We start from the raw sequence: 18,423 nt of genomic DNA, 5'->3' as shown, positions 1-18,423 counted from the left end.
AGCGTGGGGTGAAATGTCACCTGAGTATCTGGACAAACTGACAGTTACAATGCCAAGGATCTGCAAAGCTGTCATTGCTGCACATGGAGGATTTTTTGATGAGAACTCTTTAAAGTAGTTTAAATTGTTACAATTCAAATTGTAATAGTAATTTTTCACGTTATTAATGTCCTGATTGTACATTGTGATCAGTTGAATGCTACTTTGGTGAATAAAAGTACCAATTTCTTTCCATAAGAGCAAAATCTGTGCATTATTCCAAACTTTTGGCCACCAGTGTATGTACAGTATATGATTATGTTTAAAAATGAAATAGCATTTCCTCTTTTGTCCTGCAGGTGGCAGAAATGTTATATCTTCTAGATGTGCAAAGGGGACTGGAGGGAGACCATGAGTTTATTGAGTGCAACAACATGACCCTTATCAACCAACTTACTGAGGCCTACACATGAGAGAACTCTTGACTACAATCATGCTGTTGATACAAGTAACTACCTCAAATGTATTCCATCAGAGGTAATGTGATGTACCTGTGGTTAGTTCCATTAATGGGATAGTTCACCCAAAAATGAAAATTCTCAATCATTTACTCATCCTCATGTCATCCCAGATGCGTATGACTTTCTGTCTTCTGCAGAACACAAATGAAGATTTTTAGAAGAATATCTCAGCTCTGTAGGTCCATACAATGCAAGTAAATGGTGACCAGAACTTTGAAGCTCCAAAAATCACATAAAGGCATCATAAAAGTAATCCATAAGACTCCAGTATTTAAATCCATTTCTACAGAAGCGATATGATAGGTGTGGGTGTAAAACAGATCAATATTTAAGTCCTTTTTAACTATAAATCTCCTTTTTCACTTTCAGAATGTGAATATTGATCTGTTTCTCACCCACACCTATAATATTGCTTCACTGATTAAATGGATTAAACCAAAGCTTTAAATTTCTGGTCACCATTCACTTGCATTGTATGGACCAACAGATCTGAGATATTCTTCTAAAGATCTTTGTTTGTGTTCAGCAGAAGAAAGAAAGTCATACACATCTGGGATGGCAAGAGGGTGAGCAAATTTCAATTTTGGGTGAATTATCCCTTTAAAAGTGGTTGGAACCAGTAAAGAGGGTTGTAGGATATTGATACCCACAGACTCTCTGCCAGTGTACTTGCAGCATCTATTAGATCATTATCGTCAGTGTTATGTATGATAGAACTGTTGTTTTGATCAGATGAACTAATGATCAGGGGCGGACTGGCCATCGGGAGAACCGGGACTTTTACCGGTGGGCCAGCCACGAAACGGGGCCGAATGGGCCGCGATAAGCTGAAATGGGCCGCTGTGTTATGCAGAACGGGCCACAAAACGGTGTCGCGATATGCCGAAGGGGGCAGCAATATGCAGAAAAGGACTGCGACCCCCACCCCCCGAACAACTTTTGGGCCAGTTTCTATGTAAAATCATGGGCCGATTTCTATTCCCAGTCCACCCCTGCTAATGATAGATTTATTTCACAGGTCTTGGGGAGTGCCGTGGCATTTGGAATCCGGTATCACCTTGTGTGTCTTTTTTACGACGTCTAGACCCCATGAGCTCAATGTGTAAAATCCTTTTTCACAGGCTGCTGCTTCCATTTGGATGCAACCATATTCAACTGACTAAAGGATTTTTTTGAATGATTTCTAAACTGCCTGTCCTCTATAAACTATGGGATGTTTTTACACTAGTGTGTATTTCATCTACTCTGTCAGTACATGTGCATGCAATGGGACAGTCTGCACATATGCCCATAATTCTCATTGGGACATGAAAATTCTATAGATTATGTACAACATGTCTTTGCCTCTGTGTAAGGAATTCCGGAAGTCTGGGGTGACCTGAAAAAAAAAAAAACAGAAGCCTCTATTTTGGAAAGTTATGTGAAATGGTTTGATTCAGGTATATTTTAAGCAGTTGAGGAAATTTTTGAGATTGTAGATTCCACCCGACCTAAAAAGCCTCGCTGTCCATCTAAAAACCACTGTGAACAGAGGCGTAGTAAAACAAGGATAAATATTGGAGATGCCTTTGGAAGATGGAGACAGATTAAAGCCCAGAAAACCTTTAAAACGGATGCAACATTCTGGCAACCCGCATGAGCTTCGAGTCTGGGGCAGGGCAGACAACTCTCCAATATTTTGAATTTGGACTGCAGTACCCATTTCAAACGCTTGTTGTCAATCTTACATATAGCACCTTTAAATATGTATCTGTTTCTCACCCACACGTATTATATCGCTTCTGAAGATATGGATTTAAACCTGAGAGTTGTCTGAAGTACTTTTATGTTCCCCTTATGTGGATTTTGGAGCTTCAAAATTTTGGCACCCATTCACTTGCATTGTTTGGACCACCATAGCTGAGATATTCTTCTAAAAATCTTCGATTGATTTCAGCAGATGAAGAAAGTCTTACACATCTGGGATGGCATGAGGGTGAGTAAATTGGGTGAACTATCACTTTAAGGTTTTGTGTATGTGGGTGTGTGGGCAAGTTTAAGTGGTTTACGAGGACTTTTTTTTAAGGTTACAAACTGGTAATTACAAGGGTATTATGCTATAAATGTGGTTTATGAGGACATTTCTAGTGTCCCCATAATTCAAATCACGTAAAAAAACCATACTATATGATGTTTTATTGAAAATGTAAAAATGCAGAACGTTTTTTGTGAGGGTTAGGTTTAGGGGTAGGGGTAGGGTTAGGAAATAGAATCTATAGTTTGTACAGTATAAAAATCATTATGTCTATGGAGAATCCTCATAATGATGGCTGCACCAACGTGTGTGTGTGTGTGTGTGTGTGTGTGTGTGTGTGTGTCACAACAAAGTATGCACTGTCCTAATCCACATAAAATAAGGGTATGGTGAAAAAAACATTAATGTTAACTGTGTGAATCAATCTTTCCTCTGTGAATAATACTGACGGTCCTTGATGACATAAAAGTATTATAATATATAGTTTATGTGATATCCATCAGTTTCATACTTAACTGCATTTTAAGTTTGTGGCAGGGTTACAACGTCTTTATTTTATTTTATTTTTTTATTTCATTGTTTTATATAGTCAAGTGACTACCGTAAATCGAGTAGCGGAACACTTGAATAGGTTTCTATGTCTGGCGGAATGGTCATTTCGACGTACCACGTAGGTGTAATTTGATTGGTTGAGATTCGAACGCGACGGCGCATAGGGGATTTCTGATTGGTTTAAATGTTTCGTGCGATGAAATGAGGAAATGTTTGAAGTAGTAGCAAAAGGTAAGTAGTTTATCAAACGTTTTAACAACATTTTATTCGTTCCATCACAAAAAAAAAAAAAACACATTCAACTATGCCTAACCACCAAAATGTGACCAATCAACAAAACGGAGGCAAAGCATTAAGTTATTTGTTTCTTTAGCTAACCAGGTATTTCTCATCTAGGTTAATAACTTTGGCTATAATGTGATCAACCCACTGGTAGTTCATTTGGTTATTAAGGAGTTTGCTTGTGATATAAGTTACATATTTTGTCGCTGTTCATTTATTGTGAAAGGTTGTTGCTTATTGGCATTAGAAACGCAAGCTGACAGTTATTTATTTATTTATTTATTTGTATAGGGACAGAACAAAAACATGATTTCAGCACAAAATGTATCAATTTTGTGTCAAAAAGATACATTGTATCTAGAGATTATAGCACATCTAGGTCTCTAGATTTATTTATTTTCATTTTTGTTTTTTTTTAAGTGAAAAAAAAAAAAGCCTAACTAAAAAAACAAACAGAATTAAACTAAACATAAAAAAGAGTGAATATTATACTATAAAATGAATAAGGTTGCTTTCAACCCTGGTAACAAGGATTAAACTAAAAGTTTATTGATTAAAAATGAGTACAGCTCTGGTTTCTTTTAAGCCAGTGCTTAACAATTATTGTAAAAGACTTTAATCTTGGGCAGATTAGCTAGTTGTGTTGTTTTTATTTGTTGTCATGACACATCTCACATGTCACTTTACTGTCTACTTTCAGAGCTCTGGAGGTCCACACATTGTGCTTTACATTCAGTGGTGCATAATGCCCTCTCCGGGCAAGCGTGCCCCACGCAGAGAGGAGCTGCTGCTGGAACTGGTGTGCGAGTGGGGCTCGTGTCAGGAGACGTTTGAAAAGATGCAGGAGTTCTGCCAGCACATAGAGAAACATTATAAAGCTACTGTAGAAAGTGAGAGCTCGGATTTACCAGGTGCGTCTAACACACCTTAAATATGACTAACTACAAGTAATAAATAGCTTTTTTTTTTCTCCCCAATTTGGCATGCCCAAATACCAATGCCCCCAATTCCCAAGTCCTCATGGTGGCGTAGTGACTCGCCTCAATCCAGGTGGCGGAAGACGAATCTCATTTGCTTCCGCGTCTGAGACAGTCAATCCGCGCAGCTTATCACGTGGCTTGTTGAGCGTGTTACCGCAGAGACGTAGTGCATGTGGAGGCTTCACGCTATTCTCCACGGCATCCACGCACAACTCACCATGCGCCCCACCGAGAGCGAGAACCACATTATAGTGACCACGAGGAGGTTACCCCATGTGACTCTACCCTCCCTAGCAACGGGGCTAATTTGGTTGCTTAGGAGACCTGGCTGGAGTCACTCGGCACACCCTGGATTCAAACTCACGACTCCAGGGGTGGTAGTCAGCGTCAGTACTCGCTAAGCTACCCAGGTCCCACAATAAATAGCTATTTTTTATTTTCAAGGATCAGTACCTCATATTTATGTATGTATAAATAATATATGTAAAATCAAATTCCTACTAGAGTATTTTCAGTAATGCACAAAAACTAAGGATTGAGATAGGGTGACAGGCAGCTTCAAACTTTAATACATAAATTTACAATAAATACAGATGTTATAGCTAAAACCATCCTAATTCATGAAATAAAAACAGTAATAAAAGCAGTATTTAAAACTCTTTGCTACAAGAAAAGACAAAAATACCATTTGGGCACCTCTGGGAATACTATTGAGTGATAAATCAGAGAATGTGTTTTTAAAAGAGCTGGTTTTAATTTTTCAAATGATCAAATTTGCTGTAATGATCCAGATTCCCAACACTCCTTGAGATAAAAAAGGACATTCCTCAGATGTGCTTTTAATAATTGCTTCAGCATGCTCAGTTTTACGGCTGTGTGCAATAAATAATGTTTGTATGACTATGAACACACGCACACCAAGTAAAATTGCAAGTTGTTGTGTTGAGCCTACAAATGGCATCAGCTATAAGAAAAGAGGCTCGCACACTTCTCAGGGTTAAACGGCAACAACCAGCCTACATTTTTCTATATTAAATATCATGTATAGAGCATAAAGTGTGCAAGCCTCTTTTCTTACAGTTGATGCAATAAATAATGTGGCATGGAAAACAGAGATGTTTTGGTTTACTGAAAAAGTTCTCCAATACTGGATGTTAGTGCTGTTGTAGGGGAAATGGTTATTTCTTGTCTGCCTGCATGTTTTACAGAAGAGGAACATAACTGTCTGTGGCGAGACTGTGGCTTCTGTTCAGTGGAAGGTGATGGGGAGCTGCTTAGACACATGTTCTTCCATTGTTACCACACCAAGTTGAAGCAGTGGGGAGTTGCAATACTCAAGGGTCACAATGACATGGGCACCTGCTCGGTCGGTGTCCACACCCGCAACATCTTGCCTGAGGTCCAAGAGAACTTCCTCTGTCTTTGGGAGCACTGTGAGGTAAGGTGACATTTTTGTTGTGTCAGGAGGTTGTGGGAAGGAATGCTCCTTTTTAGTAGATCTTAAAGTCAAATCAGGGGATAAAATCATAGGTGTGTTTTTGTGGGGAACTGAGGATGTGGGATAAATTAAGTCCAATTCTTCTATTATTGTCTGAATTCTCTTTGTCAATGCTGTAGTTGTCTGTATCTTATCTCTGCTGATAAGTGTTTTTGTGTTCAGATGACTATGGATAATCCAGAGTGGTTCTTCAGACATGTGGAGATGCATGCCCACTGTCTCGAGGCCAATGAAGAGAGTGTGTTGTTTTGTGGCTGGAAAGGTAAGAAATGACTGTCCTAACATTATGCATTAAAGAGTTTCAGTTATGATAATTGTGAGCTGAAGGAAGAACATGTTATTCTTTCATTAAGTACAGATGTATGTGCACTTAGTATTCTTTTCCCACTTTTCCCCACTTTTCCGTTCTTCAACTCCTAAAGAATTTAATGTAATTTTGACAAATACTGTGAATTTAAAATGATGTACACTTGTACAGTCACTGGAGTGCTCCAGAGTTGGTGCGTGCAGCAGAGAGGCTAATGCTGTTGTATCAGTTGTTTAGGAAGATTAAAAAAAGTCAGTGAAACATAATTATATACAGGTGCATCTCAATAAATTAGAATGTCGTGGAAAAGTTCATTTATTTCAGTAATTCAACTCAAATTGTGAAACTCGTGTATTAAATAAATTCAGTGCACACAGACTGAAGTAGTTTAAGTCTTTGGTTCTTTTAATTGTGATGATTTTGGCTCACATTTAACAAAAACCCACCAATTCACTATCTCAAAAAATTAGAATATGGTGACATGCCAATCAGCTAATCAACACAAAACACCTGCAAAGGTTTCCTGAGCCTTCAAAATGGTCTCTCAGTTTGGTTCACTAGGCTACACAATCTGCTGATCTGACAGTTGTCCAGAAGACAATCATTGACACCCTTCACAAGGAGGGTAAGCCACAAACATTCATTGCCAAAGAAGCTGGCTGTTCACAGAGTGCTGTATCCAAGCATGTTAACAGAAAGTTGAGTGGAAGGAAAACGTGTGGAAGAAAAAGATGCACAACCAACCGAGAGAACCACAGCCTTATGATTGTCAAGCAAAATCGATTCAAGAATTTGGGTGAACTTCACAAGGAATGGACTGAGGCTGGGGTCAAGGCATCAAGAGCCACCACACACAGACATGTCAAGGAATTTGGCTACAGTTGTCGTATTCCTCTTATTAAGCCACTCCTGAACCACAGACAACGTCAGAGGCGTCTTACATGGGCTAAGGAGAAGAAGAACTGGACTGTTGCCCAGTGGTCCAAAGTCCTCTTTTCAGATGAGAGCAAGTTTTGTATTTCATTTGGAAACCAAGGTCCTAGAGTCTGGAGGAAGGGTGGAGAAGCTCATAGCCCAAGTTGCTTGAAGTCCAGTGTTAAGTTTCCACAGTCTGTGATGATTTGGGGTGCAATGTCATCTGCTGGTGTTGATCCACTGTGTTTTTTGAAAACCAAAGTCACTGCACCCGTTTACCAAGAAATTTTGGAGCACTTCATGCTTCCTTCTGCTGACCAGCTTTTTAAAGATGCTGATTTCATTTTCCAGCAGGATTTGGCACCTGCCCACACTGCCAAAAGCACCAAAAGTTGGTTAAATGACCATGGTGTTGGTGTGCTTGACTGGCCAGCAAACTCACCAGACCTGAACCCCATAGAGAATCTATGGGGTATTGTCAAGAGGAAAATGAGAAACAAGAGACCAAAAAATGCAGATGAGCTGAAGGCCACTGTCAAAGAAACCTGGGCTTCCATACCACCTCAGCAGTGCCACAAACTGATCACCTCCATGCCACGCCGAATTGAGGCAGTAATTAAAGCAAAAGGAGCCCCTACCAAGTATTGAGTACATATACAGTAAATGAACATACTTTCCAGAAGGCCAACAATTCACTAAAAATTTTTTTATTGGTCTTATGATGTATTCTAATTTTTTGAGATAGTGAATTGGTGGGTTTTTGTTAAATGTGAGCCAAAATCATCACAATTAAAAGAACCAAAGACTTAAACTACTTCAGTCTGTGTGCATTGAATTTATTTAATACACGAGTTTCACAATTTTAGTTGAATTACTGAAATAAATGAACTTTTCCACGACATTCTAATTTATTGAGATGCACCTGTATTTACTTAATGTGTCTTTCATTTCACTCAATGAGCCTGCTTTATGAATGTTAACACTATCAGGTTAATTTAGATCAGAACTTTACTCAGGAACTATTCAGCTTTACTGCATCTGATATTAAGTTTTTTGGAGCCATGATTATATATTTATGATAATTATACTACCTATTAAAGGAAACTCTAATGGCAATAGACATTGAGCTTCTTCGATGTCAAATGTGATCGGTTTAGACTGCTCATCATGACTTAACAGACTGCCAAACTTCTAAGAAGACATTCTATTTAACTTTCCATTTGCCTTTTATAGATTGTGAGGCGTCTTTCAATGGCAGGTTTAAGTTGCGAGAGCACATGCGTAGTCACACGCAGGAAAAGCTGGTGGCATGTCCGACCTGCGGAGGAATGTTCGCCAACAACACAAAGTTCTTCGACCACATTCGACGACAGACCTCCATAGAAGGTGAGAGGGGTTGTGTTTGAGCTCTGCATGGGCAGCAGCAGGGTTGGAAATGGTAGTGATGGCAGAAACGAAGCTTTCCGAAACTTCCAGTCAAATGAACCAATTGCTTCGGAAAATGATTCACTGTTTCGAAGTGATTGAAACACTGCACACTGAGGAAATCTGCCGGTCACAGGCGTGTAAATGCAATAAGAAGACTCGAGTCAAAAGCAGCTCTGACACAATACATTGGAAATTATTTACTGCCCTGTTTTTGTCATATATTTTTCATGGTTGTCTACACTATCCTGAAATAAACTGATCTGAATATTTGGATAATATGGAGACCTTCATATATATGTTGGGCTTTTTATAATTGCTGTTTTAAAATTATTTTTAACATCAAGCAATATATATTAAAAAAATGTTATTCTAAAACAACACTTTGTTTTGTATGAACTAATTTTACGAATATTTATGCTTTGACAGATTAATAAACGAAACATGGTAATAAGTTACACTCCGCCTGGGTGGGAACTCGAACTCACTCATCCTACTGCTTTTGGTTATTTAGCTAGTGATAACCTCTACAAAAAAGAAAGAAAGTGAAGGTGTATTATCATGTACAATAACCGAAATTCCAGATTTACCTTTTTAGAAAACAAATAAATCTCTTTAAATATCATAAAATATCTATCTCTCAAATTTCTTTCTCATAAACATTTGGATTCTTTGGGAACACAACTCAAGATGATAGACGGGAAAATTAAAATGACTTAATTAAAATCATTAGCTGTTGTTTGAATCAGTCTGATTTTATAGACCTTAGTTATTGTTGAATTGACTCGAGATCAGGTACAGCCTGCATTTATTATTATTTTGTATGTCTATTTATACTCCTACCTCGTTTTATATTCTGTGTCTCACTGTAATGTTCTGTGATCACTTGTTTCTCATATCACCAAAAAATTCCTTGTGTACGTGGGAACACTTGGCAATAAAGCTCATTCTGATTCTGATTCTGATTTAACACTGATTCAGGGTTTCACTGTAAGATCAACACACCCCCTAGTGTAACCACGACACTTTTTCGAAACAGTATGGCTGCGTTCCACTTCAAATTTGTATGCCCTTCCCTCGCTAACTTCCCTCCGTCTTACAGACTCGGATGTACGTCATTGCTTACGTTGCGTGAGTGTCCACTACTGGCGGAACCTGTGCAGTGGGTTTAACTGGAACACCCTAAACCCTTGATCACTTGGAGCACGTTGATGGCTGATGTCAATTTGTGGAATAGACCTTTTTCACAGACTGTGATGACGTGTTTCCGCCTTATTTATCAGTGTAAATCTTGCATTTTTTTTTAGATTATACATTTTTAAAATATTGAGTGTAAGTTTATAACATTATGCTTTGTGTTACATTACCCTGGAATTAGTTTTAAAAACTGAATGACCACAGTTGTGAGGGAGTTTCTATTACAGCTGTTGAGAGTGACAGTAAATTTGGCATCTTCTCCCATTTTACTGTATTAATCCACTGCTCTCTATTTGTTTCCTCTTCTGGAAAGTCATTTGAACGTAATAGTGGATTTTTTCTTTTGCTCTTGAGCAAATGGGTAAGTGAAAATAATGTTGAAGTTTACCCTGCAAACGTTTAGTTCTACGTTCCAAAACCTGGAATGTGAAAAAGGTCTATTATTGAGTGATTTTTGCACCTGTGAAAACAACGTTTTCGCAGATTGATGCAACCACAGATTCAGGTCAAGTTTAGTTGTAATTTCAGAGGCTTATGTATAGATCTCATATGTTAAATTTTTTTAAAAATTAGAATTAATTGTTAGAAAGGATTAATCAAGCTTTACCAAAATGAAAATGGTGTGTGACAAACAGATAGTTTAAGGTAGCTACAAGTATTATGCTGTTAAATCTCAATATAACTTTTGTAAACTGCTTAATTGACCTAACTTCACTTCCATCATACATTAGAGTTGTGTGGGGTTGATGAAGCGCGATATGCTGTCATGTCACAATCGAGTTGCATTATGGGATATGGAGCTGCCTGAAGTGTACATCAGAGTAGACTCGCTCCCTCGGTCAGAATCGAGGGGTTGAGGGTCTGTCAATAGAAACTTCCCTCGCTCACTGAACGAAGTGGAATGGACTTCCAAAATGGCGGCGGGGATTCCCCAGAGGGGAAGTGCTTAGGGGAATTAGCGAATGGATGTTAAAAGTAAAGTGGAATGCAGCCTATGACATAATGAGCCTCGTTTGCAAAAATCACGTGCCTTGGCCAGTTTGATACGTGCTCTGAAGCACTGGTTCGAAACAAATGATTTGTTAAGGTTTTGAAGCTTCATGAAGCAGTGTTTCTAAAGCATCCAACCCTAGGGAAGGGTTTACATACAGCACAACCAGCAATAACAGTGAAACTGTAAACCTTTGCATGTATTTACTTCTCTATAGATTGTTATAGTCTTTCTTTTACTCGCCCCATTCTAACTGGTGGATGATTTGTTTATTTTTTATTTTTTATCAAACTTAAATTATAAATATGGATGGACCCATAATATATATATTTCTTTGTGTGTGTAGGTCAAAGGTTTCAATGTTCTCACTGCTCTAAGCGTTTTGCCACTGAGAGGCTACTGAGAGACCACATGAGGAACCATGGTATGGGTCTTTTATATGTTAATGGGATAGATTATCAAAAAAATTAAAACTCATTATTTACTCACGCTCACACCATCCCTGATATGTATTACTTTCTTTCTTAAGCAGAACACAAATTAAGATTTTTAGAAGATTTTTCTGCACTTTTGGTCCTCCCATTGCAAGTAAATGATGACCAGAACTCAGAAAGTCCAAAAATTACATAAAGGAGGCATAAAAGTAGTCCATGTGACTCCAGTGGTTAAATCCATATCTTCAGAAGCAATATGATATATTTGAGTGAGAAACAGATCAATATTTAAGTCCTGTTTTACCATCAATCTCCACCTTTGACCAGCCCCGACCAGTAGATGGCTGAATGTGACAGTGAAAGTCACTTCAACACCAGCATATGGACTTAAATATTGATCTGTTTCTCACACACATTTATCATATCACTTCTGAAGACATGGATTTAACCATTGGAGTCTTATGGATTACTTTTATGCTGCCTTTTGGTCCTTCAACGTTCTGGTCAGTGGTCACCATTCACTTGCATTGTATAGACCAACAGTGCTGAAATATTCTTTTAAAAATCTTTGTTTGTGTTTTGCTGATGAAAGTAAGTCGTAGAATTTTCGTTTTTGTGTGAACCATCCCTGTAAGTGTCATAAAGGTTGTATTTTGTTCTACTGTATTAATCAAGTTCTGTTTATGCTTGTTGTTAAAATCAATAGCAATGTCGGAGATACATTGACTTTATCTGTGTTCGAATTGAGGGGAGTTTGAGGAGTTGGACCTGGCTGGAGTCACTCAGCACACCCTGGATTCGAACTTGCGACTCCAGGGGTGGTAGTCAGTGTCAGTAATCGCTGAGCTACCCAGGCCCCCTGCAGGAACATTTTTAACATATTTTCTGAAGAAACTTACAAATGGTGACTGATTGACACTGGCAGTGTTGATCCCCATTTTCACCAATAATGGTACAATATAATTCTTCTTTGATTTATGATTGTTGGAACACCTAAATTACAAACATGAAATCATCTTTTATCTTAGAACTAAACCGTCTCTAGAGGCTAATTAATATGCACGCAGTTAATATGCACGTAGATTTTCTGGTGTTTATCTAATACTACATGTTAGCTCACGATCAAATGGTTGTAAAGTTATTACATAGATATTGTTTCAATAATTATGCCATGTCCATGACTAGTGGTCCTCCCTCAATATCTTTAAATACACAAGCCATGCCGGTACACGATGGTGACAACAGAGAAAACAATGTATTGGAACAAATGAAATAATTTATATCTATAACTCTTCCATACACTATGCATCTCAGTCACAGTGACCACTATTTAAGTTCTAAAAATTATAGTTTGTTATTAAGACTAACATCCTACTTTTGTCTTAAAACTCATTAAAATAACAAAAAGACTCATTTTAATCAAATATATCGACTTATTCTGTGAATTATTTTGGGGGGTGTGAGGAGACCCCCCCCAAGAGCTCTGACTCAATTTGAACACTTGCCTTTATTGTCCTGTAAGGTGTGACCTGTATGTTCTAATGACGTGTTTCTCCGTTCTCTGTTCAAAGTCAACCATTATAAATGTCCACTGTGTGATATGACCTGTCCATCACCTTCCTCACTGAGAAACCACATCAAGTTTCGACATTCCAACGAGAAGCCCTACAGCTGTGACTACTGCGAGTACAGGTGAGACCTGGTTCTTACAAAAAATGCAGTAAGCCACTTAAAACAATAGTTAACCCAAAAATTATAATTCTCTCATAATTTTCTGACTTTAACGCCGTCGCAAACTTGGATGGCTTCTGTGGAACACAAACGAAGATATTTTGATGGTGATATGAGGTGTTTTATTGGATTAATTGGGTCCAAATCTTTCAAGCTACAAAAAGGCAATAAAGGCAACATAAAGGTACTTGATTGATTTAATCCATAAGTGATCTGATCAGTTTTGGGTGAAAAACAGACCAAAATGTAACCCCTAATCCATAGTCTCCTTGGTGCGATCATGCGGGAGTTACAAGGGTGAGTAAATGATGCGAGAATTATAATTATTTGTTTAGCTGTTCCGTTAATTACCATTGGCTGTGATTTGTTAACGCTGGAGGACCATATTTATAATCTGATAACTTGCTATGCAGTTACAGGTGTTAGCATTTAAGACACTTTGGTTAGAATATAATTTGTCTGTTTGTGTGGGTGTGGTTCTCAGCTGTAAAAACCTGATTGACTTGCGGAAGCATTTAGACACACACAGCAGTGAGCCAGCGTATCGATGTGACTTCTCTGACTGTAACTACTCCACCCGCTCCCTTTACTCAATCAAGAACCACTACAAACGCATTCATGAGGTGAGCCAATCAGAAAACCCCAGCCACATTCATATCTACACATGATCAGCAAATCAGAAAAGGACAACACATTACATTAGAAAATGAGCTAAGCTAGTCCAAAAATGACAGCTCTTAATACATGAGGTGAGGCTAAAGTCATACAGAAAATACTACAACTGAATTACAAACTATGTTATGCATAAACTTTACTGTAAGCAGATAGTTTGCTTAGACCAACAGATTAATGGTATTGTTTGTTAAAATGTAAAAGGGCAAATGTAAATTTCATTGAAGAATATGATTGTTGTAATGATAATGTTTGAGCTATAAAATAATATAATGTGAAAAGACCTTCATTCAGGTAGTAGCAAAATACATACATAATAAATATATAACATTATGAAATTTCAGTGTTAGCAAATGTGTGCATCAGTAAAGCTAATAAAATGTACATTGCAAATGTACAGTGACTCAAATTCAGCTCATAACTTCAAAGTAGTTAAAAACGTTAATGTTCTGCTTTGCATTGTGTATTAAGGGAGATTACACCCCTCGCTATAAGTGCCACGTGTGTGAGCAGTGCTTCACCCGGGGGAACAATCTCACTGCCCACCTACGCAAGAAACATCAGTTCAAATGGCCCTCAGGACACCCCAGATTCAGGTTTGAAGACTTCCTCCCTTGATCTACTGTCACAGACCCAGACTTTTGACTATAGAAATAATGTCTGGTCTACTTTGCAACTTATTCTGTCCAAGAAAAGCCCACTTAAAGGGTTAGATCTCCCAAAAATGAAAATTCTCTCATCGTTAACTCACCCTCATGCCATCCCAGATGTGTATGACTTTCTTTCTTCTGCAGAGCACAAACTAAGATTTTTAGAAGAATATCTCAGCTCTGTTGGTCCATACAATGTAACTGAATGCCAAATTTTGAAGTTCCAACATCCACATAAGGGCAACATAAAAGTACTCCAGATGACATGCATTATCTTCAGAAGCGATAAGATAGGTATGGGTGAGAAACAGATCAATATTGTAGTCCTTTTTTACTATTAATTCTCCTCCCTGCTCAGTCAATCTCCACTTCACTTTCACATTCTCGTTCTTGTGTTTTTTGGTGATTTTCATTCTTCAGTTTGAAGAGTTTATGATAAAAAAATGACTTAAATATTGATCTGTTTCTCAACCACACCTATGATATAGCTTTTGAAGATATTGATTAAAACTCTGGAGTTGTATGGATTAATTTTATGCTCCCTTTATGTGGATTTTGGAGCTTTAAAATGTTGGCACCCTTTCACTTGCGTTGTGAGGACCTACTGAGCTGAAATATTCTTCTAAAAATCTTCATTTGTGTTCTGCAGAAGAAAGAAAGTCATACACATCTGGGATGCCAGGAGGGTGAGTAAATCATGAGAGAATTTTCATTTTTGGGTGAACTATCCCTTTAAGGTGCAGTCACACTAGACTTTGTGCACCACTGACATTCATTCATACCCATGCGAACTTGGATATGCTGAAATCCAGGCTCATATGACGAAGTTTCATCATTTGCTGCATACTGAAGTTCAAGTTTGGTGAACACTGACCTGTGATTTTGCAAAGTGGAAACACTTTTGACCAATAGAGGATCTAAACATTACAGATTTACCTTTTTGCTCAATGAAAAGGGTACAAACTTTAAAGCTGCATGGTTTGCTTTGTTGAAGGAAAGTGGAGTAGCTGGTATGTTTGAATATTTTAAATGTATAATAACTTGTAATTTGTGATTTATTATTAAAAACAGAAGCCCTAGCACATGACAATGTATCCTGTTGTCGATATCCATTGCAGTGTCTCAAGTAATCTTGTGACTGCACCTTTAGACAGGAAGGGCCCATCTGATCAAAGCCAGCCAAATCAGATTGAAGCTTTTGGTTTCAGAAAGCTCTTGTGAATTATTATGTGCAATGTGCATCAGACTTTCTCTTATAAAGTGTTTGTCTTAATTTAGGTTTGTTTTCATGGTTGATATCCTCAACCTAAATAATAATTAATTCCATTGTACCTTCCACTTGCCCTTTCAGGTATAAAGAACATGAAGACGGGTTCATGCGACTGCAGCTGATCCGTTATGAGAGTGTGGAGCTGACAGAGCAGCTGATGCGGGAGCGGCAGGGGGAGGGGGACAGCAGTGAGTCCACCCCGCGGGACATCCAGTCGGGTGAAGTACTAGAGGAGACGGAGCCCGTCGGAACCATGTGTGGAAAAACAGAGGCAGGAATGAGAAAGCAGGTAGCAGAGGATTGTAGGACACAGGGAAATGGAGAAAGTGTGTTCCTGGTATTGACGGCAGGAACCACCTCAGAGACAGACTCTATGAGGGAGGAGTCAGTGATGTGTCAACTGCAGGACACCGCCCAACAATTGGGCATGGAGGTGGTCTAACTCCGCCTCTGATTACTGGAACTCCCCGAGACTGCTACTGTATATCAGACAATAAAAAGGAGTTAGGATATGCCAAACTCTGTGATTCACATTACTATGATACTAACAGGAGACCAAAGCTGGAATTGAGTGTCTTTAGATGTCAGATTGAGATCCATAAACAAAACACTGAACAGAACAGAGAAAGTTCTAAATTGCAAGTTGGCTCTGGTGATGTGAATGAGTTTGAGCCATATGTGTGTGTGTGTGTGTGTGTGTGTGTGTGTATTTGAGAGAGAGAGAGAGAGAGAGAGAGAGAGAGAGAGGAAATGTGTTTAATCCCACTGAACAATTTAATCAGCTTTCTTTGACTCTCCTGGTTTAGTCTTAAGCCGCAGTCACACTAGGCTTCGAGCACGCTAAATTGTTTCGGACAATGGATCAGGATATTATGCCACCCGAGGGCTTCTAGTTTTAATAATTAAATTACAAATAATAATATATTAAAACAACATGCATCTTTTAAAAAAGTTTTCTTTGAATTGAGCCAAGAGGTTTATGTGTGACTTTTCAATCTACTGTTCATCACCTGTCTTCTCGTCATCCAGATTTGCAGGTCAGAGTTCACCAAACTTGAACTTTTCTCCACTGCACAGAAGTGTAGTGTGACCACCCCTTTAGTGAAGGGAAGATAAGTTTCAGACTCAGAGGATGACTCTTTACAGTGTATAGTTTTATACAGTAAGGCTATTTGCTCCTGTTTTGAAGTTGATTTGGAAGGGCACGTGAACTCCTGTTTGATTAATATTGACATCAGTTTATGGGTCACTTTAATCTAAAATGTATTCTGTTGTGTATAATGTGGTTCTGTTCTGCTGAAAGGTTCATTACTATGGAAATTGTCTGAGCTTTTCTATCAAATTAAAAAGTAGTTTTAAAATAGATTAATGGGTTTCTTGCGTCTTTAAAATAGTTTTGGCGTCCATGAAGATATGTCTCTTACAGAAGACTTTTGTTGTTTGTCATTGAGTCTTAATAATTTAAAGGAATATTCTGGGTTCTATACAAGTTAAGCTCAATCGACAGCATACCACAAAAATGAATTTTGACTCATCCCTCTTGTTTCCAGTGATGCACTTACAATGGAAGTGAATGGGGGCCAATTTTTGAACATTAAAATACTTTTTCAAAAGTATAGCCACAAGACATAAACAATATGCATGTAAACATGATTTTAGGGTGATAAAATCGCTTCCTAACCTTTTCTGTTTAAAGTTATAGCCAATTTTACAACTTTGTTACCATGACAATGTAAAGTCAACAAACCCTAAAACGACTGTAGAAATGGCAATTTAAACAACTTTACAGCTCAAATAATACACAAGTTTTAACGGAAGAATTAATGAAAGTGCGTTGATAAAATTATTAGCTTCACATTTCTGTTTTTAAACCTTCCAAAAATTGGCCCCATTCACTTCAATTGTATGTGCGTCACTGTAATCACAATTTTTGTTTGTTTTAAAGAAAAGGAGGGACATTTTACGAATTTTTTTGTGGAAATCAACATTATTCCACAAATGCTGTCGACTGAGCTTCACTTATATTGAACCCGGAACATTGCTTTAATGGAGAAGGAAGAATTCAATGCGACCCAACTCCCATGAAAATGCGACATAACTCAGCATTCAACACCATAGTGCCCTCCAAGCTAGATGAGAAACTCAGGGCTCTGGGCTTAAACAGCTCGCTGTGCAGCTGGATCCTGGACTTCCTGTCAAGCAGACGCCAGGTGGTTAGAATAGGCAGCAACATCTCCTCATCACTAACCCTCAACACTGGAGCCCCACAGGGCTGTGTTCTCAGCCCACTCTTGTATTCCTTGTACACACATGACTGTGTGGGAACACATAGCTCCAATGCCATCATTAAGTATGCTGATGACACGACGGTGGTAGGTCTGATCACTGACAATGATGAAACAACCTACAGAGAGGAGGTGCACACTCTGACACACTGGTGTCAGGAGCACAACCTCTCCCTCAACGTCAGTAAGACAAAGGAGCTTGTGGTGGACTTCAGAAGAAAAGACAGAGAACACAGTCCCATCACCATCAATGGAGCACCAGTGGAGAGAGTCAACAGCTTCAAGTTCCTGGGTGTCCACATCCCTGAGGAACTCACATGGTCCATCCACACTGAAGTCGTTGTGAAGAAGGCTCATCAGCACCTTTTCTTCCTGAGACGGCTGAGGAAGTTTGGAATGAACCGCCACATCCTCACACGGTTCTACACCTGCACTGTAGAGAGCATCCTGACTGGCTGCATCTCCGCCTGGTACGGCAATAGCACCACCCACAACCGCAAAGCACTGCAAAGGGTGGTGCGAACTGCCAGACGCATCATCGGAGGTGAGCTTCCCTCCCTCCAGGAAAAATATACAAGGCAGTGTGTGAAAAAAGCTCGGAGGATCATCAGAGACTCCAGCCACCCGAGCCATGGGCTGTTCTCACTGCTACCATCAGGCAGGCGGTATCGCAGCATCAGGACCCGCACCAGCCGACTCCATGACAGCTTCTTCCCCCAA

At 38.8% G+C, this 18,423-nt stretch overlaps 1 protein-coding gene across 4 annotated transcripts; it reads left to right on the top strand.

Annotated features, from left to right (window-relative positions):
* The first annotated feature begins 356 nt into the window (after positions 1 to 356).
* On the top strand, positions 357 to 16,783 carry LOC127438185 (histone H4 transcription factor-like). Of its 4 annotated transcripts, none has more exons than XM_051693573.1 (11): positions 370 to 487; positions 2,352 to 2,475; positions 4,049 to 4,259; positions 5,537 to 5,766; positions 5,989 to 6,088; positions 8,282 to 8,434; positions 11,008 to 11,085; positions 12,667 to 12,787; positions 13,311 to 13,449; positions 13,970 to 14,094; positions 15,500 to 16,783. In XM_051693573.1, the coding sequence occupies exons 2-11, from the start codon at positions 2,440 to 2,442 to the stop codon at positions 15,858 to 15,860; spliced, it is 1,554 nt and encodes a 517-aa protein (XP_051549533.1). In that variant the 5' UTR covers positions 370 to 487; positions 2,352 to 2,439; the 3' UTR covers positions 15,861 to 16,783. The 4 variants fall into 4 exon arrangements, with proteins under 4 accessions (XP_051549524.1, XP_051549533.1, XP_051549514.1 ...); XM_051693554.1 differs by having other exon boundaries at positions 373 to 487; positions 2,440 to 2,475; XM_051693564.1 differs by lacking the exon at positions 2,352 to 2,475 and having other exon boundaries at positions 357 to 487.
* Positions 16,784 to 18,423: the final 1,640 nt, after the last annotated feature.

This window comes from Myxocyprinus asiaticus, chromosome 4, assembly GCF_019703515.2.
Source record: "Myxocyprinus asiaticus isolate MX2 ecotype Aquarium Trade chromosome 4, UBuf_Myxa_2, whole genome shotgun sequence".
NCBI classification, from domain to species: Eukaryota; Metazoa; Chordata; class Actinopteri; order Cypriniformes; family Catostomidae; genus Myxocyprinus; species Myxocyprinus asiaticus.
This window is presented reverse-complemented; position numbering and strand designations above follow the sequence as displayed.

Excerpts from the sequence above, each read along its gene's own strand:
- LOC127438185 (XM_051693554.1), top strand. The coding sequence starts at position 449 with ATGAGAGAACTCTTGACTACAATCATGCTGTTGATACAA. Across the intron at positions 2,476-4,048 it reads ACATCTGGGATGGCATGAGG|AGCTCTGGAGGTCCACACAT; the intron begins GTGAGTAAATTG and ends GTCTACTTTCAG. Across the intron at positions 14,095-15,499 it reads TCAGGACACCCCAGATTCAG|GTATAAAGAACATGAAGACG; the intron begins GTTTGAAGACTT and ends TTGCCCTTTCAG.